Here is a 24,148-nt window from a genome sequence, read left to right as displayed (position 1 = left end):
TTGACTTATTTGTTGCAATTTGTCTTAATATTCAGTTTTATTCCATGTTGAGTTCCTGACTCATGACTTGCAAATCTCTTGCCTACAGTATTACTTTTTGCTGTTAATATTTCTCATAGGATAATGACTTTTGTGGGATATTTCCATTTGCTATCTCTGAAATAAGACTAGAAATCTAACTTTAAATTCTAATTTACTGTGTTGAAACAGAAAATTTCCTCTGTTATTTTCTAAATAAAAATTTGGAAACAGTATTTTGACTATTTAATATTTTTTAAGTATGTTAAAATGGATTGTGAGATGTTGGTTGCATTCTTTTTTTATTACACTCAAAACAAATATGAAGTATAACATCCCTCTACTTTGATGCCTTAATTATCCTATGAACTATGCCACAAGACATCTTTCACAATAATACATTTTTTGCATGGCTATTACTTGGGGCATCGGAATACTAGTCACCTGTTCTGTAACTAAAGTAAAAAAAAAATCTAAGAAGATTAGAAAAATCTAAGATGTATATGAAAGGGTTAAAATGTGAATAAAAAGCTTTTGGAAAACGCTGTTTTCAACTGCTTTCTGTGCTGGTTGAGTACTCTTATTTGGATAGCATCAGACTGAGAATACTACATTATATAAAAAGAAAATTAAACTTTCCTGCTTTTAAGAACTAGGAAAACCAGCTGTTTAACATTTGAAAGTAAGTCCTCTTGAAGAACAGATTACATTAGCATCATGCACAAACAGTATTTTCAATCCAAAACTGAAACAGTATGCTTTAAAATGAGTCTTAAACACATTTTTTCAAAGGCTTGCAAAATAGAGGTGTTTTCATTCAAAGAGTTCTTAGAATGGTTAATCAGAAGTCATTTAAGTCTACATTTTGATAATGTGATGCACAATCTCACTTGATACTGAATTATAGGACTGGAAGGGACCTTGGAAATCTAATCCAACCTCCTACTCAAAGCAGAAGTCTTTATACCATATCAGACAAATGGTGGTCGGGAGTTTTCTTGAAAAACTCCTGGAGGCACGTTGTTCCATTGATCAATCATTCTCACTGTTAGGAAATTCTTTACTTCCAGGTTGTATGCTTGATGTTATTCCAGCATGCTAGATTAAGATACGGTCAACTGGTTTGTGACTTGGGACACAAAACAGTCATTTTCACTTTGTATTTTACGACTAGCTTAACTGCAGCTTCTTAAAAGATGCGAGCCAGATGTGTGACAGACTGCACCCTGCATTAAAGGGGAAGGAAAATTGATCCCTCTATTGGTGTCCTCCAATTATGCTGAACTACAGTTCCTTAGAATTCCCAGGGAGTTGTCGAAGTCCATCATTTATGGAGCACTTTGGTGACAGGAGACGCCCGCCCCGTTGTGCGAGGAATTCTGAAGAGTATTTACATCAGAGGTCTTCCAACTTCGCAATTTTAAGACTTGTGGACTTCCAACTCTCAGAATTCTCCAGCCATCATAGCTGGCTGGAGAATTCTGAGAGTTGAAGTCCACAAGTTTGGGGACCCCTGACTTAGATTAAGGGAAACAGGTTCATTTTATGACCTGTGGACTTCAACTCCCAGAATTCTCCAGCCAGCCATAAAAGGAGCCACAGTTCCCCACCTCTGATGCCAGTTGTGCCCACCGCTCTATTATTTCTAATTGCAGTTCCACTGTTGCTACAAGGCATTCTTATCACTGTTATCGGACCGTATCCAGAAATAACGAGTTTGCCCGTCATCGAGAAATGACCCCACGCTAAACCTTATCGGTAGCTACCGCGGTTATCGCGTGCACCTTTTCCAAGGCAACGGAACACCGGCAAGTGGGAACCTCATTCTCTGCCTCGATTGGGTCCGAACGGGGCGGAGCGAGGTTACGTCACTTCCTGTTTAGTTCCGGGGTCGGCCAATTACACGTCAGCTAATTCAACTCCTACTCCTTTCTTTGGTGACAGGAGACGCCCGCCTTTTCCGGCCCCGTTGGGAGCCGCTCGTTCCGCAATATGGTGAGTTCCCACCTTGGGGGGCGGAGGGAAGTTGAGGGCCTCGAACGCTGCGTGGCGACTCGGTGTCCACGGTGGTGCAACCGTGAGAGGATGCTAGGAGGGGGACGTTGACTGGCTTCCCAGTTCTGAAGGAGGGGAGTTCCCTGCAGCAGGGAAAGGTGGCTGTCAAGACTGGAGAATAGCTTTCCAAAGCCTTTTTGCGCAGAAAGTTCCAAGTGTGTGTAGAAGGCGGTTTGTTAATCTGTGCTGCACTGGAGAGTCCTGTTTCAGGTTAAAAGGGGGAAATGTAAGTGGGTTGCAGCCCGCTGTATCCCATGTGTGGGGTTTCCTTGAGAGGAGGTGTGGTGCAGTGGCTGGAGGGATGGCTTGGCTCATCAAACCAGATAACCTGGAAGCGTTGTTTAATTAGGAATTTAGAATAATAGAGTTGGAAGAGACCTTGGAGGTCTTCTAGTCCAAACCCCCCCCCCCCCCGGTCCAGGCAGGAAACCCTACAAAACTTCAGACAAATGGATATCCAACATCTTAAAAACATCCAGTGTTGGAGCATTCACAACTTCTGGAGGCAAGTTGTTCCACTGATTAATTGTTTTAATCACATGTCATGAATTTGATCGATAATTAATAGTTGTTTTTAACCACATGTCATGAAAAAGGTATACTTGCTTCCCTTAGCCTCTTACACTATAATACATCCTTCTATGAAAGAGCAAAAGAATAATTTGCTAGTGAATAAATGACCACCTGTAGTCTCTGTTCAAGAGATTGGAGCAAACGGCTTGCTGAGTGGTCTGGGTTCAGATCCTTTTAAAGCCATAAAAATCCTAAAGTACCCATAAGGTGTCTGCTTTGAACCTAAGAAATGTTATGGTGATTATAAAGCCACCTCAAGACACTTGAATTCTTAATAGGGTAAAAATGCAATGAGTGAATATTTTAAAGTTAGCTGGCAATACAGTGGACATGGAAAGTATACGGCTCTGTTAAAATGCCTGGTTTTTGAGATATAAAATCAGACCAAGATAAATCACTTCAGATTCCCCCCCCCCATCTCCAGTGTAATATATAAGTGTCCAATTCAATTGAAAAACAAAATGAAATCTTTTGTGGAGAGGAAATAAAACATTACAATAATGTGGTTACATAAAGATGCACACCCTTAAACTACGGTAATACTTTGTTGAAGCTTCTTTTGATTTTATGACAGCATTCAGACTTTGGGGATAGGGGCCTATCAGCATGGAACATCTGGCCTTGGGAAACTTTGCCTGCTCTTCCTTGCAAAAACGCTCCAAATCTGTCAGATTGCAAGGGCATCTCCTGTGCACAGCCCTCTTCAGGTCATCCCACAGATTTTAAATTGGATTTAAACCTGGGCTCTGGCTGGTCCATTCCAAAACTTTGATCTTCTTTTGATGAAGCCTTTCTTTTGGAGGTATGCTTTTGGTTGTTATGTTGAAAGTTGAAATGCCTCTTCATCTCCAGCAATTTAGCAGAGACCTGAAAGTTTTGTGGCAACACTGATATTTGGAACTGTTCATAGTTTTGATTAAAGGTCCTATTCCAGCTGAAGAAAACAACCCTAAATTATAATGCTGCCATCATCATGCTTCAATGTGGGTAAGGTATACTTTTGGTGACGTGTAGTGTTGTTTTTCCACCAAACATATTTTTTGGAATTCAACACTGATCAACACTGATCTTGTCATCTTCAGACCGTAACACATTTTTTCTTCATGTTTTTGTTAGATTTGATGTAGGTTTTTAGAAAATATAACTGGGCTTGGATGTTTTTCTTTGTAAAAAAAGGCTTCCATCTTGCCATCCTATCCCATATCTCAGACGTAGGAAAAATACAGGAGTTTGTTGTCACATGTAGTATACAACCAGTACTTGTCAGAAATTCCCGCAACTCTTTTAATGTTGCTATAGGCCTCCTGGCAGTCTCTCAGACCAGTTTTCTTGATTTTTTCATCAATTTTGGAGGTATCTCCAGTTCTTGATAATGTCACTGTTGTGCGATATTTTTTCTACTTGTTAATGATTGTCTTCATTGTGTGAGGGGGCAGTGGTGGGTTCTGGATCCTGTTGCAACTGGTACGGTACAACGGGGACCAGTGTCCACCACATGAATGCACATAGTGCATGCATGCGTCCTTACCTCTTGTGATGCCTCCGCAACACTTCTGCTGCTCAGTGGAGAGTTGCACAGGCGCTGTGCGCTCCATGTGTGTGCTTGGAAGTGCCAAAGAGCTCAAATACAGGTAAGGAGCTCTGGCGGGTGGGTGGACCCTCCAGAGCACTGTACCGGAATGGTACCCAGTGCTCTGGGCAGGCACCGGTACACCTGTACCGGGGCGTACCTCCTGCAACCCACCACTGGGGGGGGATTTATACCCTTCTTCTGAAATGAGATCCCTTTATACTTTGTAAGCTCTTTACAGACTTTTTGCTTAAGAGGCAATTGAGTAAATAGCATAAAAATCCTACTAGCAGTGCTGGACTTTATATGGACTTGATCAAATCACTTTAATTGATGGCAAGTGTGTACTGACTACTATTTACCATCAGTTTGAATGTGATTGGTTAATTCTGAACACAACCATATCCCTACTTATAAGAGGGTGTGCACAGTTATGCAGCCACATTATTCTAATATTTATTATTATTTCCCCCCTAAATGTTTTCAGTTTGTTTTTCAATTGAATTGTAGAGCGTATATCTTGGCCTTCTTTTTTTTTACATATCAAAAACCTAGCATTTTAACAGAGGTAAGGTACACATTTTATATAGACCAGTGGTTCCCAATGTGGGGCCCACACCCCATAGGGGGGCAATTTGATTTTTAATGGGGGAAATATGAACCTTGTTTAAACCAAGTTAATGGCCTTTTAGGCTTCTCTGTTTGAGTAGAGTTCACTTTTTGAGTAAAGTAAGAATTATATGTCACGGGGCATCAGGATTTTAGAGATGCTTAGGTGGGGCAAAAAAAGGTTGGGAATCACTGATATAAACTGTATATATTAATGGATTTACCGTACCATCAGTGAGTGTTTTGTTACTTTTTAAATGTTAGCATGGAGATTATATTTATTGTGATAGATTGCATGTAGAAATCAAATTCATGAATTGGAATGTTAGAAAAAAATAGAAAATTTAGTAAACAACTATTGCTATCTTCTTTGTAGGGAACAATATATTTGTTTCGCAAATCACAGCGGTCTCTTCTGGGCAAGCTAACACAGGAATTTAGAACAGTAACTGCTGATCGAAGGGTAAGTGTTTGCATTTACGGGCAAGAAAATAATTTAATACATAGATGCTTATTTTTAGAGTCTTAAACATGTATACAGAATCAATGACTCTGATTTGTTACTCCATCACTTTTAACCTATTTCCTGTTCCAGTTGCTCCCTATACTTTCCTTATATTTGTTCCTTTGTTACTGGTAAACCTTTTTTATTCTTGTAAATTGCATAATAACTGTAACTTCGATGTTATGAGATGTATCTAACATACGATTATTATTGAGCAACATTATAGGATAGAGAGATTGAAATATGCTTAATATTTATAAGCAAGCCTTTGACATGGAAGTGGCTTTTGGCTGATGGAAGCAAGCTGAGATTTTATTATTATTTTCTGGAATTTTCTAATAGGATTTAATTGAGTTTTCATTGTGTTACATAATATTTTATAGTTATTTCTTTTAGCCCTGTTGAATGTCATGTGCTGATGGAAGTAGAATGTCAGTCTGACAAATAAACAAATGGGGAAAATGTTCCAGTCAGTATTTTCTTTATTAGTTGTGAATATCTGAGATTTAGCTTTTTCAATTTGTTACATCTATCCGTTTATCTAAGTCTGTGTCTTTTTAACTTTTCTTTGTTAATAGTGCAACTGTCAACATGCATTCATTTTATTTTTATTGAGTTTGATTAACAAATAGTATTCTGGGCCAAGGAACTCTGTGCAATGCTGAAGAGAAAAAGCTGTTGAACTTAGATGAACAGGTAGTCCTTGACCCATTTTTAATGACTGTGTGAAGCTATAACAGCACTAAGAAAAGTGACTCATGACCAGCCCTTGCATTTACAACCATCTCAGCATCCACACAGTCACAAGATCAAAATTTGGCTGCTTGGCAATTGGTATGTATTTACCATTGCAGTGTCTTAAGGTCACATGATTTCCAATTATGACCTTCCTAGAAGGCTTCTAACAATCCAAATCAATGGGGAAAGCTGGATTCACTAAACTGTAGTGATTCAGTTAACTGTGGCAAAAAAGGTTGTAGAATTAGGCACAACTCACTTAACAATCACCTTGCTTAGCATGAAAAAATCTGATTCTAATAATCATAAGCCGAAGACTACCTGTTGGTCAATAAATCACTATTTGAAAAATTATGAATACATTGATCCTAGACTATGCTCTGGCATTCTTTTTTCAGCAAAGAGATTAAAGCCATGGGAAACTTGAGCTGAATGTTCAATATTTTATCTGTAGATTATAAGGATTTTTTCCCCAATAAAACCCTCTTTACTAAACTTGTTTCAACTCTTGTTATTTATAGTCATGGAAGATCTTGCTGTTTGGTACAATAAATATATTATGTACTGCATTCCTGCTTATGTGGTGTAGTTCTACAAACAGCATAGGTATGTTATCCTTTTAATGAGATGATTGAGCTATACAAAAGCTGTTTAATATTGACATAAAATTGTATTTGTAAGCATTATTGATAGCTAGCTTTTTTTTTTTACTTTTTCTGTTCCTAAAGTCATTCTTATTATTTGATGATGTGAAAGGATATTAAGATAAATCAAAATTAATTTTACTAAATGTGAAACTTTGCTTACCTTTATTGATGCCCACAATTCTATTAGATGGATGCACGTGCTTTATGATAAAATTGTGCTAAAATATCTAAAAATTGAAACAACTATTGCAGGTACAGATAGTCCTTGTATTAGGACTACAATTTGGAACTGGAATTTTCATCTCTAAATGACATGTTTGTAGAACACAATGTGATTTATGCCTGTATTACTTAGTGACAGCAATCCCTGCAGTCTCCGTTGCCATTGTTAAGTCAAGATCATGGATCATTAAATGACCACCTTGTCACAAAATCCTGCTGACTTCTAACATCCGATCAGTGTAAAAAGCTAGCAGGAAATTGCAATTCCCAGATGGCTTGCAAACAGGCTGGCAAACAGGAAGTGGCTGCTGATGGATGGAGAAAGATGCATGAATGGACAGAGAAGCAAGGTACAAATGCAACGAGGCTTGGAAGGTGCAGGAAGATGTGCAGGTGGCCCACAAACTGTGTTTTCGTAATTGTGGGAAGTTCCAACCATCACTGGTTGCTAAATACCCAGATTGTGATGACAAAACAATGGAGCTACCGGAATGGTTGGAACTTTGAAGACCAGTCATAAGCACCACTTTTTCAGCACGGTCATAACTTTGAACAGTTACTGAATGAGTGATCATTAACCGAGGGCTACCTACCGTATATATTAGACTGTCTATGTCATTCTTAAATTGTGCAGCATAGATTATCTTTAGTGCTCCTTGTTATTGCTTTTTGTCTGGAGACACAGGCTATATAGACTGATTTGCAGTTTAAAACTTTTATTTTCACTTTCTGTATGAAAAACCCCACATAATGACTCCCATCACATACCCAGGTATACCTATCCAACTCAATGTCTTGTTTGTTTTGGTGGGGATGGGGATAAAACATTGAAGGAGGCTATAGATAGGAATAGCAGTGTATAACTCTTTGATTAATGTTGTATAGGTTCATGACTGAAGATCGGTCTACATTTTTATTTGCATAATACACAGATAACTTTTAAATTGTCATGCCCAATTTTCTTGGGACCGCAGTTTTATATCTTCAGATGGAGAAGTTATATACTAATGATCTTGAATGTGTCTGGAGGTACTAATACTGACTCTTCCTGTCACTATTATGTGATCTTTATTTATCATTTAGAAACTGTTCATCTTCCTCATAGAGGGACTCTGGGCAGTATACAAATATTAAAAACATAGAACATTAAAAACCTGAAAATTGAATATAAAAACTTAAAATAGTTAAAAACCTACTGAAAATATTGCACATTATTTTAAGGAAATGTGACAGTTGGTAGATAAATGTTTTTCCACTCCTGCTCTAGGCATTGATCTAAAGGGCAGAAATGTAAGAGAGATGCTCTTCTGCTCTCAAGAATCTATTTTGTAACAGTATGCTTCCTCCCTTAATTGTCTGCTGCGGCTCTATGTTGCTAAGATTTCCCACAATAGTGGCCTTGAGTTGTCTTAAGAACCTCCTTACAGTTATGATTCTGCCAAACTATGTAACTTGCATAACCACTTTGACACATCCGTCTTATGCAAGGAACAATTTACCCTTCACCAAGAACCAATGAATATGCACTATTCATATATTTTATTTCTTTTCCTTAACTTCTTCAGTCTTCACTCTGTAGTCCTCAATCTCACAGCGCATACAAAACTTCTGAAATCCTAGCAGTAAATCCACCAACTCCTCTGTTGAATATCCACTATTATGGCATTCGCAATAACACCTGAAAACTCCCATACAAAATTCACAAATAACCTCCAAACCTTGACCGATGCCACCATACAAAAAAAGTCCCAGAGGTCTAAACAAGTTTCTTGACAAGCTTTGTGATTTGGTAGATGCATATTTATTAAATAGGAAATTGCATAAAGCCCAACAATTGTTTATTAAAAGCAACAGTACATTTATTTACTTACAGGCAAGTTAACTAAATTATTTTCAACATTTGTTTATGTCACAGTAAAATGGCCATCTTCTTTCCACAGCTTTAACTGCATATACCTATCTAACAATCTTTGATCTTTTCAGGTATGTTTCCTTTTTTTCATCAGTTAATTTTGTAACACTTGTAAAAATAATGTCCTTTTATCCAAATCCATGGGTTATGGTAAAAAGCTTTTAATATTCCCTAATAAATCCTGTTTCTCTTAGTTAAGTAAAATGCAGTCCCATTTGTATCTATTTAAGATTAAATCTTAAGTGGATTGGATTGCCAGATATATGATATAGGATTGCACCCTAAGTGACTTTTCAATGCATAGGAGATAAGTCCATAAAAATAGATCCCACTGTTTTCTAATGTCACATACAGCACAGAGAGAGACATTTTTCAAAGATCTGCAAACAAAGGAGATTTAAGCATGCTTAAGTCCCATTATGACAGCAGTATATTTTGTCTTTAATCCCCACTTTTGTTTTCTATGCAATTTGGTGGTAAAAACTATTTGCTTTTTAAATAAATGACAAGCCTTTAAATATCCCTGTCAGCCCCATAACATAGGCCAGGTCAGGAAACCACAGGATATCTACTGGTTCTAGAAACAACTGGATCTCTACTATATTGCTGTAAAGTATAATAACAAAATCTTGTATGCCTAATAGGTTTCTCTTTGGTCTGTCGTATATTAAAGAGAATCAAAGCGGGGTGATCTTGAATATCATTTTCACCCCCTCTTTCTCAGGACTGAGTTGGTGTTTACATAACAACTCCTGCTTTTTCAAGATTAACTCATACTCACCTACATTAACTGAGATTGCAATACTCTTATAAAAAAATAAGTCTGTCAACACAATGGAATTTAATTCTGACTAAACATATGTAGGGTATTACCACTGCATTAATTGATTTAAAGAGACAGTTGAACAGAAAATCTGACACAACCTGAAAAAAGCACCCAATTTGCGGACTTTAGATGCAAGAGACATGCCCATTGTTTCTGAAATAGTCTAGACAGTTTTCATCAATTTGCATCATTTATATCAATCCACTTTATTTACATAATGACATAATTATATATTTTAATGAAAATTACATACATTTGGATTAAATAAAAATTCATATTTCATATACCGACCTCCCCTTCAGCAGGATGTTAAACTAAGGATTTATTTTATTGGCAATTCCTTAATATGTTAAATGATAATTGAATGTTGAAATTCTGGATTTATTTTATATAATTTTTAATAGCTACATTTCTCTTATTTTAATTTTTGTTTCATTTTTTATTTAGCTTAATAACATGCTTAATAAGTTATTGGGTGATGATGAAGAAGCCTAGTTCCTCATATTCATTTGGGTAAGTTGGATAATTAATATTTTGTTTCTTTTGAAAATATTATTTTACTATGAAATAAACATGTTATTAATTTATTAGATCAATTTTCTTTATAAAGAGATTTTATAAATTCAAGAAAATTATAATGCACACGTTAAAAGAGCATTATATGTAATGTTCAATACTGTACTGATATGTGCCCAAGAAATTAAAGGGTGCTAATTTGAAATATGCATATTATATTTATTTAATCAAATATGATATTAGCAGCCCAGAAATCACCAGTCTGTGATTGATAGAACAGATCAGGCTCTATGCAGTTTTATGTAGACTCTGGGGCCCTTATATAGTTTTATTCTCTTTATGGAAGTAAATCTTTCTTATCACATAAGGGGGAAAGTGCATTTTTAATTTGCAAGAATGGAAATTTCTTTTTACATTTCTTACTAGATGTGTTTAATGTAATCTGTATTTTTGAAATCTCTGATGCCTTGGAGTTCAAACTGTAGCTAAATGAAGCTGTAATATGCACGGTTTTGTTTCAGTTAGGTGTAGTAAACTGGTATCTATATGCAATCTCCTTTCAGAGCCATTTTCTTTTATTAGTCATATAAGATTTTATAATTTGCGCTTGTCATACAAATGTATTATCCAAGCTACTTATGTGAATTAAATTTACGTTATAAAATGTATCAAGAATAAAAGCAACAATATAAATACAAATTGCAACAAACAAAAAAAGTAAGTTCATAATGTTGCTGAGATAACAATAGGACATCTTTGTGAAGTCCTCGAGAGAGAGGAGCTAAACCTAAGTTAACACTTTGTCCCTTATTCAGCCTTTGCAAATTCATTATGAACAGATAGCAGAGGATACATAGCTTTTCATCAACCTCAGTAACGTAAAATAATCCTATCTGCCACAAAGCTAAAATTAAGCTATCCAAACTTTAAGGCGCCCAACCTGCTTTTTTTTAACTGCATGTAAAATCAAAACTATTCATGCGTGGTGTTGCCTAACAATGACACCCTAATTGCTAGGTGGCATGAATTAAATCATAGAACTTAATAGAACAGAATAATTCCAAAATACATGGAAATTATTCAGCTGCCCAACTTATCTGGCCTTCCCTTAACTTAACTTTTAAAAATGTTTTAATAAAAAGAAAATAACAGCAAAAGTAAATAGCACATGTTAATTTTCTAGCATACCTTCTTGCACCCACCTCAATGAATGCATTATACTTTCTGATTAATAGTCTTTATTATTTGCACTGATTTTTAAATGCTTAATTTCCAAAACTGCAGATTTGAGAGATTTGAAGTCCTAGCAGTATTTGCTTCTACGGTTCTTGCACAACTTGGAGCACTTTTTATACTTAAAGAAAGGTATTATTGTGCTTATTATTTAATCATTTTCAAAGATAATAGTATTTCCAGTTCTAGAAAACTTTTTTTAAAAAAAACAGCAGCTACAAAGGATAATACGATGTTCTCCATGGATACAGCAGGATGGCTCAGGAGTGAGTATTTTCATAGCCTGATTGGTCGAGAGACTGAGTCAATAATTCAGAAGCCATGCCTATGACTCTCCTTCTTCCTTGGCCCAGATTAACTCAGTCTGGTCTAAGAGAAGAAGTATTTTCCTTGGCTCCACTTCTGAATTAATTTCTCAATCCTTGAACAATTTTAAAAAGAAAATCAGATTAATTGAACAATTCAATTCTAAATTGCTGGAAGTTCTAGAGAGGCAGTCTAACCCCACAAGTGGAAGATCCTTGCCTGACTGGCCTCAGGGAGCAGAGGGATCCTTGCGAAGGTTGAGAGGTTCCTTAAAATCATCTGTTTGGGCTTCCTGAGGCAGCTGCACAAACAGTGGTGGCTCCAGAGTTCCACAGAGAGGAGCAGTGGCCATTTTGGGTTCCGAAAGCACAGGCAGCTTGTGGCGGCCATTTTAAGCACCACCATGTGGAAAGAACTGCAATCAGCTTAGAGATAAGCCGATCACTTTGATCTGAGTCTGAAGAGAGTTGCAGAAGAAAAGCCTCAGACATTGTTTGGAGCACCACTGCTGTTATCAAGGGCCATGAGTGGCAGAGCCTGGCTTAGCCATGCCTCGCAATAGCCCCAGTAGGCAGGCTGGCACTTCCAATGCCCAGAGCCAATCCAGCCCACCCAGGAAGTCCAAGTCCAAAAGAGGCAGAGCCCCTGTGGTTCAACGCCAATCCAGGGCAGTGGAGAGGGATGAATAAGGCAGGCAGAAAGCCCTAGAAAAAAGAGTGGCCAGAGCTGAGAGGCTTTTAGTCTCTGCAGACCGCAGCATCAGCCCTGCTCATAGGTCCAGATCCATCAGGAAGAGAAGAGCCCTTTCCCTTTCTCCCCAACGCTCTGGGAGGGGCAGGAAAATTCCCCCCCCCCTGTCTGCTAGAAATGTGGGTGAGTTACAGGGTAATCCCTTTGGCTGTACCACCTCCAGCATGATTCCTCATACCTCTGTAGCTCCTAGGGGTCCTCTGACCATTAGGGATAAATCCCCTTCAAGGGATGAGTCACTCCCTGAGGATTTCATGCAGGACATCCCTGAGCGCATGCAACAAATCAGCGCACAGGCCATTTCACATGGCATTGCCTCTGGCCTACGCCATCAAGACAAGGCCCCTGCCAAACAACCTGAGAACAAAGGGCATAGCTCCATACGCAGGGAGACAAGGGCCCCTACTGAGGTCAAGCCTACCTCACCTTCGGTAGCCAGTGAAGCATCCTTGTTGGGAGAGGAGCCCCAGAGGGACCTTGATTTTCAGAGGACGAGGAGTCTTCCAAAACAGACCCTCCTGCATTCTCTGGCTGTTTTCCTCCATCGCTGTTTAAGCCCCTCCTTTGCAAGGCCAGGGCAACAGCTGAATTGGAGTTACCTCCCTAGGTTCCTCCTGCTCAATCACCTACAGCTCAACCTCAGCAGGGCAAGAAAGGTACCCTATTCTCTCAGCTACAACAGGACAAGGAGGAGATACCTGTCCCAGAACTTTTTTCCAAGGTTGTCAAAAATCAGTGGACCCGCCCAGGGGCGTTTCCCAACCTAGGGGATAGTGACAGCCAATTCTATAACATGGATAAAACTTTCACCAACATCCTTCAGGTTCCAACAGTTGATGAGCCCTGGCTACATTCTCTGTCCTAGTGGCGGGGGATATTGCTAACAACGTCAAACCCGAGGACAGGAACGTGGAGCTCACCCTCTGCAAAAACTTTCAGGTGACTGCCTAGGTAATTAAAGCTGCCTCAGTTGCCTCATTCTTCAATAGAACATCCTTGTTGTGGCTACAACAGGTTCAAGAACAAATCTTCCCTCAGGACGCACGCCTCCAGCAGGACTTTAATAAACTGCTGGCTGCCAGCTAGTTCTCAGCGGACGCCACCCTCACAGTGGTGTAGTTCTCTTCCTGGGCCCTGTCATCGTCTGTTGCCACCAGACGTCTGATCTGGTGGCACAACTGGCAGGCGGACGCTAAGTCCAAGTGGAGGTTAGCGTCTGCACCTTATTCTGGGGATCCTTATTTGGAGACTCTCTTGACCCAATATTGGTCGAGAACAAAGATAAAAAGAAAGTCCTCCCCACCTCGCCACCAAGCGGCAGAACAATGGCCGGCACCTTATTTTCGCAGACCGGCCTACAGACCTATAGACCACGAGACACCATCTCATAGGTACTATCAGCCTCACCCGGCTAGACAGGCAGATAGGGGGTTTAACAGGGACAGACAGAGGTTTCAGCCTCAGTACCAGAACCACTATCAGTCCCAAGGCATGAGGTCCTTTTGATGGGGAGGCAGCCATTCCAGCTACAAAGGATAATAAGATGTTTTATTCACAGTAAACATCATAGATTTGCTGGTGCATGAAGGACTATATATGTGACTAACAGATTTATTGTGTCTTTTCAGTGCTGAACGATTTGTTGAACAGCCAGAGATTCATACGTAAGCCTTTTAAATTAACTAATAATAAATATTACAAGTATATAAAATTGGCATAATGAATAGGGCCATTAGTACATTACTTTATCTGTTAAAGCAGAAAACTGAAAATTAAATGCTGTCATGACTTTTAGGTCAGTGACAAAAATCCACCTGAATTTGTTGATCTGGGATACTTGTTTAATACAAATGGATTTTATATAGAGATAACTTTAAGTCATACATGCAATAAATTGGCAGACGTCTTTTTAAAAGGCTTTGTCTGATTTATATTAAATAATAGAAGCTTAAATTTAATGTTATTTGTAATTTCATCATAGTTTTGGGTTCCATGGCTACTAAAAGAAATGTAAAATTTTTGTTTTAGATGTTAGATTTGTCTGGAAGTTGTGAGGGGTTGGATGGGAGACAACTTGCTAAATTTGAATCCTAGCAAGACAGAGTTTGTCCATTAAAGTGCTCTGGAAGCTCCACTATATCTCTTGATGAGGAATCATTTCCCTTGAAGGGCTGGCTCACAAATTGAGCTCTTACTTAAGCAGCAAGTTGAAACCACAGATGGTAGAACCTTTGGCCAGCTTTGGCTAGTATGCCATTTGGAGCTCTACCTGGGGCAAGACAATCTTGCTACAGTGATTCATGTCCTTGTTCCCATTTATTTATATTACTGTAACACTCTCGATGTGGGGTTGCCTTTAAAGACAATTAGGAAGCTTCAGCTGGCCAAAATTGCAAAATTGCCTGTGTACTGTTTTACATTTGCCTGTGGGACTATACTACAGACCTTGCATTGCCTTCCTATCAGATTGTTGTTGCAATTTAAAGTATTGATGTTAACATAGAAAGGCCTCTGACTTGGCACTAAGTTACATTCTTGTTCACCCACTAAAATGAGGTTGGATTGTTTAGTCTTAAGAATTCCATCAGTAAATGCTTCCCCATTTTGTGCTGGGGCAGAAGGCTAAGATGCTGCTTTTCCACGAAAGAATGGCCTCCCACTGTCATGTAGGCTGACTCCAACTTTGGCTGCCATCCAGAAGCACTTGAAAAATGATATCTTCTGAAGGGCTATTGAAACTTGAGGTCTACTTTGTAGGTTCTATAGTTTTTGTAAGTTTCAGGGTTTTTATGATTGTAACTGGGCTCCTAGATGTTTTTATTTATGTATTTATTTATTTAATGTATATGCCGCCCATCTCATTCAACAACTCTAGGTGGCTTATAGCATAATAAAAAGATAACACAAAACAATTTAAAAATTAAGATAGATTAAAGACTAAAAAAACCAACAGAACAGGTGACATGGGGTTGGGCATCTCTCTATTAAAGACTCACGCATTCCCATAAAACCTCTGAAAGTCCTGTACAGCAGCACAGAAATTTAATAAATCTCTCAGCTAATAAGTTCTCTATTTACATAAGAGTTGTATATAATTAAATGGAATCAGGTGAACTTAAAAAAAACAACCACTGTAGTTAAATGGAGCCTAATGGTAATGAAGAATAAATAAAATACCTGTACTTTGTACCTGACAATATGCTGTATTGATAAAGATTTTTTTTTAGGGGTCGATTGCTGGTTGGTACCTTTGTGGCACTCACTTTCAACTTGTTCACAATGCTTTCAATTAAGAACAAACCATTTGCTTACGTGTCTGAAGGTACATAATTTTTTTGAAAAATAAAATATGTATTTTAATTTAATAAAAGTTAAAAAAATGATATTATATTAATTAGTAGCCAAATGTTATTTGTTGTTGTCAGCAAACACACAACTTCCATCCCTTAAATCTTTGATAATACTCAGAAGGACTAAGAAGAAACTAGATGTATAGCAGAGGCATCCTCATTTTCAATACCTTAGAAAATGTGAAAAAGGGTAACAATAACCGCATTGCAGGTGCTAACTCCCTGGTTGGGGATCTCTGCACTGCTGGATTTTCCCTTTTGATTATTTTGATTTTGGAAACTGTCTTATCTAGATGATCTAGATTAAAAAAAAACATGGTTATGTTTATGCTCAACTATGCAAATGACTTTGGATTTCTACATCTGCATATTTGAAATGTTAGGGAGTTGCAAGATATGGACAGGCCTGCAAGCCCTGTACCCAAATGCCTGCTAAGAGAGAACAAATGCAGCAAGAGGAAGTGCAGGTACTCCTTGACCTATGACCACAATTTCAGCTGTTAAGTATCAAAGTTGCTAAGTGAGTCGTAGCCAACTTTATCACCTCTTCTGCCATGGTTGTTGTGTGAATTACTGCAACTGTTAAGTGAACCCAGCTTCCCCCATGCATTTGCTTCTCAGAAGCCAGCTGGGAAAGTGGCATGTAGCGATCTCATGATGCCAGGATGCTGCAACCATTGTAAATATATCCTGGTTGCCAAGTGCCTGAATTTTGATCATGTCACCATTGGGGATGCTGTGACGGTCCTAAGTGCAAGGATTGGTCATAAGTCACTTTTCAGTGCGGTTGTAACTTTAAACAGTTGCTAAATGAATGGTTGTAGGTCAAGGATTACCTCTAATTTAAACTTGTTTGCCCAAATCAGTTTAATCTTCTTTCAGTGCAACTTCCTTAGTACAATTTATGCAAATTCTTAACAAGAAAAAAATATATGTAGAACTGTTAGGGACCCTCATATGCCCTTTCATGTTCCATCGCAAATTCTTTCTGACTTAAGGGTGGACTATGAAAATTCTTCAGGTCTTATATTTAAGTGTACTGTAACAGATGTGTGATTTGGGTGGTAGTTTAGTCTTGCAATAACATCTAGAAATAATCTTGACTTCAAGTTCTAATAATCTTTTTCAATTGCTCTTGTGATTCCGGTTAATAGTATTTTGAAAACATAATCATGCTGCATTATAATTGAATAAAGTTTTTTATGTCTTTGTTTTTAACGCAGTTTGACCATAATTATAAAATTGTGCTTTCAATTAGTAGAATAATATATTGTTTACTTTAATTTAAATTTACCTTTAGGCTGATTTTAAAGGTAGAACTTCCTTTAAATATACACTGTAGTAAAACAATAAAGGAATTCCATTTACCCAGCACTCCAGGAATACATTTTTTTTTAAAAAGTCAATGAATACTTAGAAGATTATTGGCTTGTTTAAATAGGTTTGTTTTTTTTTGATAATGAGGAGATAATGTGCTAATAAAGTAAAATTTTCAGATAGAACTTTTGCCCTACAGTTGAACTTGATACAGATTTGAGCAGGATTATATTAGACTTAAGATATTTTGAATGTTCTCTTAATGAGCAATTACACTATTCTCTGCAGCGGCAAGTACAAGTTGGCTTCAGGAACATGTTGCAGATCTCACTAGGAGGTAAGTTAGAAAGAAAGGCCTTCTAAATCAGAGTGTGCTATTTTTTTTGGCCTGAAGGATGTATTTCTAATTTTGACATCATGGTGAGGCAGGAGAGACTTTTTTTTATTAACAAAATAGCTCTATTGTTAAAACACCCATCAGGTGGATGAGTGATGTGGTAGTTTCTTGTCATGTTTTAAAAGTGATAATCCTGAAACTTCAAGACACTTGTTTTCAAACTTGACAACTTTAAGATATGTGGACATCAACTCCCAGAATTCCTCATTGAGCATCTTACCATGTTTGAAAAACATTGCTGTAGGACTTTATGTAGTCTCAAACTTTTTTCCTACCTCTTACGGTGTAAAGCACAGGTAAAATAACTTTTCTACAGGCTAAGAAAAAAAATCAAAATTCTGGTTCAGTCCATTTCTAAAACATGGCTCATTCCAGGTGGTCCCAGAATTGGAAGGTTGGGTCCCCATGCCTCCAAATTCAAGGTGTGATACTTAGGTTATCCATATCTCTTTTATCTCCTAGATCAGAGTTGTCAAACTCAATCATGTCATATGATATATAGAGACATATCGAGACTTTTTTGTGGAGCTGGGGTGGGCGTGGCCGAGCATGATGCCAATTTGACACCCTTGTCTTAGATACTTTCTCTCACTACCAGCTTACCTTACCATAGTCTTTCATTGTTTTAAAGAAAATGTGGGTTGAAGCTATACACTGTTTTTATTTTCTAAGAATGCATATCGGAGCTCTCTTGTGATGCAAATATGATACTAGAGGGTGGTGCTTACTTTGAAGCATGTCAGCTGGTCCAACACCCACCCACCCACCCACCCCAATTTGTAAAAATGAATTGCTAAACAGAGATGGTATTTAGAAGGTATATCATCTTTATCTGCATTTGCACTTAATATTAGTTTAAAAACCTAATGCGCTTGCATAGCCAATTCTAGGTATTAGCTTGGTCTTTGAAAGAGAGAGTTTCTAGTATGGGTTTTAAGCAATAATAAATTTAAAACAGAAGAAAGCAAACACGATTTTAAAAAAATAGTTCTTTCTTATGCTAAATTCCGGTAGTTCCCTGAAAATAGCTGGAAATTTCTGTTTCTTAGCAACTTTGTACTGTGACATAGACAGAGCTAATGAGACTAGCAGCCCAAGTTTGTGGGTGTGGGCCACTGTGACATTCTTTTGATTTGTTGCCATTGCCAAATATATATTGTTTGGAAGTTATACTGTGGAAATTTGATTTATTGAAATGGCATCTTCTTGTCTTTTTTGTTTATAATCACTTTCTCACGGAAGGGTGTTGGTTTCTATTTTTAAACTATGTTTATTTTTTCTTTAGGCAAATGGCCAGATAATTTGTGTTGAATATAAAGAAGGTTGACAAATTGTTATAATCAAAGTCACAGCTCAAGAATATGAAAATAATTGAGTTTGCTAAAATAATATTAGATTACATTTTGTTCTGCTGAAAGAGGGCACGTTCCTTTTCACCCATTTATGAGTTAATATGAAAGTCTTAAGTGGTAAAAAGCAAATAGTATCAAATTTCCTTAAAGTCATGTTCCTGTTATCTAATAATCATTGGGTACACAAACTGTCTTAATGTTTCTTGAAAAAAGCTGTATCCTTACAATTCAACATACTCATAAAACTTGTTAAAATATGCAGATAAGACATGTAGAGTACCTAAAATGTAATCCTAACCTAAAACATTATTAATGTTCAGATAGGATTATATGGGTGAAGATTGTCTTTTAGAGAACCTGGCATAAATTGGGCACAGATTTAACGATTAATACAAATCTTAGTTGCAGTTGGCAAGATGCTAATAGCAATAGACCAAACTGTTTAATATTTGAATGCTAATTCAGAGTACTAAAATTTTGTTTTAGAATAAGACAATGGGAGAAAAAAACACTTTTGGTAGCCAGAAAAAATGCATTGACATATACCTGTAGCGATGAGGAATTGAATTTGATTATATGGATTCAAACTCTTTTTTTTACTTAGCTCTAGATTATCTTCTTTTCCAACAGCATTCTAAAATTTCAGATGAAGATTTTTATTTTATTTTTATTTTTTGGGATTTTTTGCATCAGAGTTATCCCATTGGTATATTTCAGAGAGCAACTGTAGGAGATACTGCCATATGCATAATAAGAGTGTGCTGCCTCTTAGCTTTCTTCACTAATTGATACTATTTATTGTTACTTTTAGCTTGTGTGGTATCATTCCTGGGCTGAGTAGCATCTTCCTTCCACGTATGAATCCATTCATCTTGATTGATCTTGCTGGGGCTTTAGCTCTTTGTATTACATACATGTTAATCGAAATTAAGTAAGTACTGTTCATTGGAATGATAACATTTGACAGAAGCTTGATACTGAAAAACAGGGATGCCTATAATGTTATATTTTTCTCTTTCAGTAATTATTTTGCAGTTGATACAGCTTCTGCAGTGGCTATTGCTTTGATGACATTTGGTACCATGTATCCCATGAGTGTCTACAGTGGAAAGGTATTGCTTCAGGTGAGACAAAGAGTTAAGACTTTGTACTAGCAGTTAGAGTGTAGCCAAAAAAGCAGCATTGCTTACTGAGGTCAGCAAAACAACCACAATAATTAATTCTGGAAAACAATTAAGTGTTATTCTTTAATGACAGGTCTGGCATCAAAGAACTTGCTTTATGAACCCTTTCTTGACAATTTGTTATTTAAAAATAGAGGTTAAGAGCAACTTTACCCTTTATTCCAATGACCACTAAATATCTTTGTCCAACCTAACTTCTAATTTTACATGTAGTACTATTTATCAATTTATTATCATATCTTCAGCCTTGTAGATCATAGTAATACAGATAAAGTTTTGTGACTTGCAGTAGCTGTCAGTACAGAATTGTTAATTAAATTAATTGGAACGATAACTTGCATATTCTTTGCAAGAAGATTTTCCTAGTAAGAAGTGCTGGGTTTAGAAGTTGATAGGAGAAAAAGAAAGATAGCAGGCAGGGATGGCTCTCCTCAGAGGAGAGGTTGATTCATCTGTCTTCTGAGGGAAGAGACAGTAAGGTTAATTATTTTAGAATGGACTCTGTGATTACCTAGATCGTTGTGCTTATTTGTTCTATAGGTTGCATGTGTACAGTTTATCCTGTCCATTTATTCTCAATAGATACTTTAGATTAACAACTTCTTACATGTAATTAGACTGATCTACTTCTTGAGGACTAATCCTTTAATTAAATCACCTCCTTTGTCTTGTTATCAGGTTGCAGTAATGACACTCTTGAACATTAGAAAAGGATTGTCCAGACTCAAAAGATTGGGGGAAGGCTAATTTCCAACTATAACAAATGATGGCAACTCATCTTAGAGTAGGAATCTGGGTACTCTATCAGGGTACTCTTTAGAGTTTTTGGATGGTAACTGGCATCAGAAAGGCCCTAAATTTGTCAGGAAGCTAAAATAATAGGTAACCTAGGAGATAGAACAAATAGGGTTTACTCCACTATAGGTGCCAATAACAAAGATGGCTAAATCTCTAGACAAATTAAATGGGTAGATGACTCATAGTGTTGTTAGAATTTTTTTAAATAATACCAGAACTTTGTTACAAAAGAACAAATTGTCAAGGACTAACATTGTGGTTTAGTATGTCTGTGTTCAAACACAGAAGAGGTGCTGCTTATGTGAACTCACCCATTCAGCAAAACTTTTAAAAAATCCTATTTGAATAATGTATCTTTCTTTTCAGAAGCGTTCACATAATGTAGTCAGATGTATTCCTTGATACTGATTGCTCATACTTTAACAGCATCCTAATTACTAATCATTTGTGTTGTGGCTGAATAAATTACATTGTGAAATTGTAAACCTTTTTTTTAGACGACACCACCTCATGTGATTGGACAACTAGATAAACTTATACGAGAGGTAAGTTAATATAAAAAAGGCCTTCATAGTTTGGGGCCATATTCTCCCAATTGTTTCTATCTGTCCAGTTTGGTCAGGTAGTTGGACATGCTTCAGGTCCTATCAGCCAAGGTGTGTCAGCTATGGCAGTGGTTCCCAAACTTGGCAACTTTAAGACTTGTGGACTTCAACTCCCAGAATTCTCCAGCCAGCAGAGCCAAGTTTGGGAACCACTGAGCTATGGGAACCAGGAGACATGCCTTCTCTGCATCGCCCCTGCCCTCTTCAATTCTCTCCCTTCAGAGTTGAGGGTAACCATGACCCTGCTGGCCTTTTACAAGGCCATGAAGACTTGGTTGTGAGAGTGTGTTAAGAGCCCCAGTTGCTGATTATATTAACATCCATAGCAACGTTTTTACTTGCTGCCATATATATTTATTTTGTACTGTTTAAATGGTTTTAATTGTTTTTAAGTTTTATAAAACATAATGCAATGTTTTATTGCCAAGAGTCACTTGCTGAGATGAATGGCTATAGAAATCAAATAAATAAATTATGGGACACCTCTAATGGCAATCCAAAAATGCCTTCTTATTTATAAAATATGCTAGATTTGTTTTATTAAGCTATTACAAACAGTGGTAAAGGGTAACGACACACCTGTTAGAAAACAAGCAAGCTCAGAGAACACCAAGGACCCCTTATTCCAAACAGTCATATTATTGTTTTATTATTATTTTATACAGTAACTTTCTATGTCTTGAACCAGGTTTCTACTTTGGATGGAGTTCTAGAAGTTCGAAATGAACACTTCTGGACATTGGGGTTTGGTTCACTGGTATGTATTTATCCACTAATGACTTTTTTCTCTAAAAAGCAAGAATGAAGAAATACATTCTGATAGTTTCTCATCTAGTGATTGCAGGGTTTACTAAATTATTTCAAAAGTGTGTTTCTCATTGTGCATTTGTCCCTGTCTACCAGTTTTATATGTCACAGACTGATGAGCTTTTCTTAATTTGTCTTCTAGGCTGGATCAGTTCATGTGAGAATTCGAAGAGATGCTAATGAACAGTTGGTACTTGCACATGTGACAAATCGGTTAAGTGCGTTAGTATCTATTTTGACTGTTCAGATTTTCAAAGATGACTGGATTAGGCCTACTTTGGCTACTGGACCTATTGGGAACAATATGCTGAACCTTTCAGATCATTACATTATTCCAATGCCATCTCTAAAAGCAGCGGAAAATTCTGACCATGTTACATCCACTCCAACTAAACCAAGCAGTCCACCTCCAGAATTTGCTTTTAACACACCAGGTAAAAATATGAACCCTATCATTCTCATGAACACTCAGACAAGGCCCTATGGATTGAACTTCAACCATGGAACTGTACCTTATAGCAGTGTCTTCACTCAAGGCTTTGGATTGCCAGGAACAGGAGTAACCCATGGATTCAGGACTGGCTTCATTAATGTTCCCCAAAGATATGGAACTGGCACTCGAGGTCAATTAAGGCCCTAATAAACTCTTTCTATATTTATTGTTTAAAATTACTTCAATTATTTTATTGCTCATTTTTCTACAAGACTGATTTCCTGGTAAACTAGTATCAGAAGTTTTCAAAATCATGAAAACGTGCCCTCATGGATTGACTTTTTTTGATGCAGTTATCCATTTCTGTGACTGTAAAGCCATAGCTTTATAAAAGGTTATTGCAATTGCATATATTGCTGGTCTTGTAAATAATTTCAACAGTTATGTGAAAGGAACTCCAGAAAATAATGGTTTTGCAAGGTGTCTATTAACAAAATTATTTTTTTTAAATTTGTCTTTGATGTAATCATACAATCATTTTTAAAAGTTATACTTTCTGAACAATGGAAAATGATTATTTGGTAAGTCCAGCAAATTTCCTGAAATTCAGGTTGATATTAAAATGCTTATGGATATTCTTGCTTGTGGAGTGCAGAGGAGACATCATGAAATATGACAGTGTGGGAAGACAAGGTCATCCACCTACCTGTAACTGATTATTAAGAATATTATGTCCAATACGTTTCTCACATGCACAGTTACTTTTCTGGAAGAAAAAGGACATCAGAGATTTTAAACAAGAACACTTTACAGTGTTAGACTTTGAAGACAAGTTTCTCCCCTCCTCCATGAGCATAGCCCTGAGGGGAAGAGCTGAAAATGTCAGAGTAAGGCCTATAGCTCTTGTACAGATCCAAAGAGAGGGATTCCTATGGTGGTGCCTAATTACAGAGGAGGGAAATGGAATTAAGAGTACAGATGGAGATTCAGAAACGGTGAAGCAAGGTGTTATGGCCTGCCAGACACCAGCAGAGCTAGCAGCAGACTCAGATGATGAAGAAGTTGGGGAAGAACTTGGGCCAGTTCTAGGAGGACTCTGATAGATGTCTGTGTCGGACTCAGAGATACAGCCAAGGCTGTCTGACATTTCCCAGCCACTGGAGAGCAACTGTCTTTGGAGGCTGAGATGAGTGAGGAGGAAGAACAGCTGGGGCCTGTTCCAGATGCATGTATGCACAGAGCAGTTAGGAGAAGTGAACAACGGAGGGCAAGGAGTCAACTCGGGAAGCAAAGCACATGTGGACATTGAATGGTTCCTCCTGGCTGGGGAATAAATAGAAGGAAAGGGGAGTGGTTGTCGTAGGAGACAAGTTTATATTTCTGGAGATTTTGCTCATTGTGTTTCTTGCATTAAAGATTGCTTGC

General features: G+C 37.5%; 1 protein-coding gene across 4 annotated transcripts; it reads left to right on the top strand.

Moving 5' to 3' along the window:
* Positions 1-1,905: 1,905 nt before the first annotated feature.
* On the top strand, positions 1,906-23,132 carry SLC30A6 (solute carrier family 30 member 6). Of its 4 annotated transcripts, XM_087717987.1 has the most exons (15): positions 1,962-2,013; positions 3,221-3,448; positions 5,202-5,288; positions 6,590-6,674; positions 8,878-8,920; positions 10,123-10,188; positions 11,476-11,556; positions 14,109-14,144; positions 15,708-15,802; positions 17,436-17,484; positions 19,708-19,827; positions 19,918-20,020; positions 21,376-21,423; positions 22,172-22,240; positions 22,433-23,132. In XM_087717987.1, exons 4-15 carry the CDS (start codon positions 6,647-6,649, stop codon positions 22,928-22,930), a joined length of 1,236 nt encoding a protein of 411 aa, XP_087574113.1. In that variant the 5' UTR covers positions 1,962-2,013; positions 3,221-3,448; positions 5,202-5,288; positions 6,590-6,646; the 3' UTR covers positions 22,931-23,132. The 4 variants fall into 4 exon arrangements, with proteins under 4 accessions (XP_013927117.1, XP_087574114.1, XP_087574113.1 ...); XM_014071642.2 differs by lacking the exon at positions 3,221-3,448 and having other exon boundaries at positions 1,906-2,013; XM_087717988.1 differs by lacking the exon at positions 8,878-8,920 and having other exon boundaries at positions 1,960-2,013.
* Positions 23,133-24,148: the final 1,016 nt, after the last annotated feature.

Source organism: Thamnophis sirtalis, unplaced genomic scaffold (assembly GCF_051295495.1).
Source record: "Thamnophis sirtalis isolate CommonGarterSnake01/CBP01778 unplaced genomic scaffold, rThaSir2_p1.2 scaffold_6, whole genome shotgun sequence".
Classification (NCBI taxonomy): domain Eukaryota; kingdom Metazoa; phylum Chordata; class Lepidosauria; order Squamata; family Natricidae; genus Thamnophis; species Thamnophis sirtalis.
The sequence above is the reverse complement of the archived record's forward strand: the minus strand, read 5'-3'. Positions and strand labels throughout refer to the sequence as shown.

Coding starts and splice junctions, on each gene's coding strand:
- SLC30A6 (XM_014071642.2), top strand. Junction 20,021..21,375: donor GTGGAAAGGTATTGCTTCAG/GTGAGACAAAGA, acceptor CCTTTTTTTTAG/ACGACACCACCTCATGTGAT. Junction 21,424..22,171: donor TAGATAAACTTATACGAGAG/GTAAGTTAATAT, acceptor GTCTTGAACCAG/GTTTCTACTTTGGATGGAGT.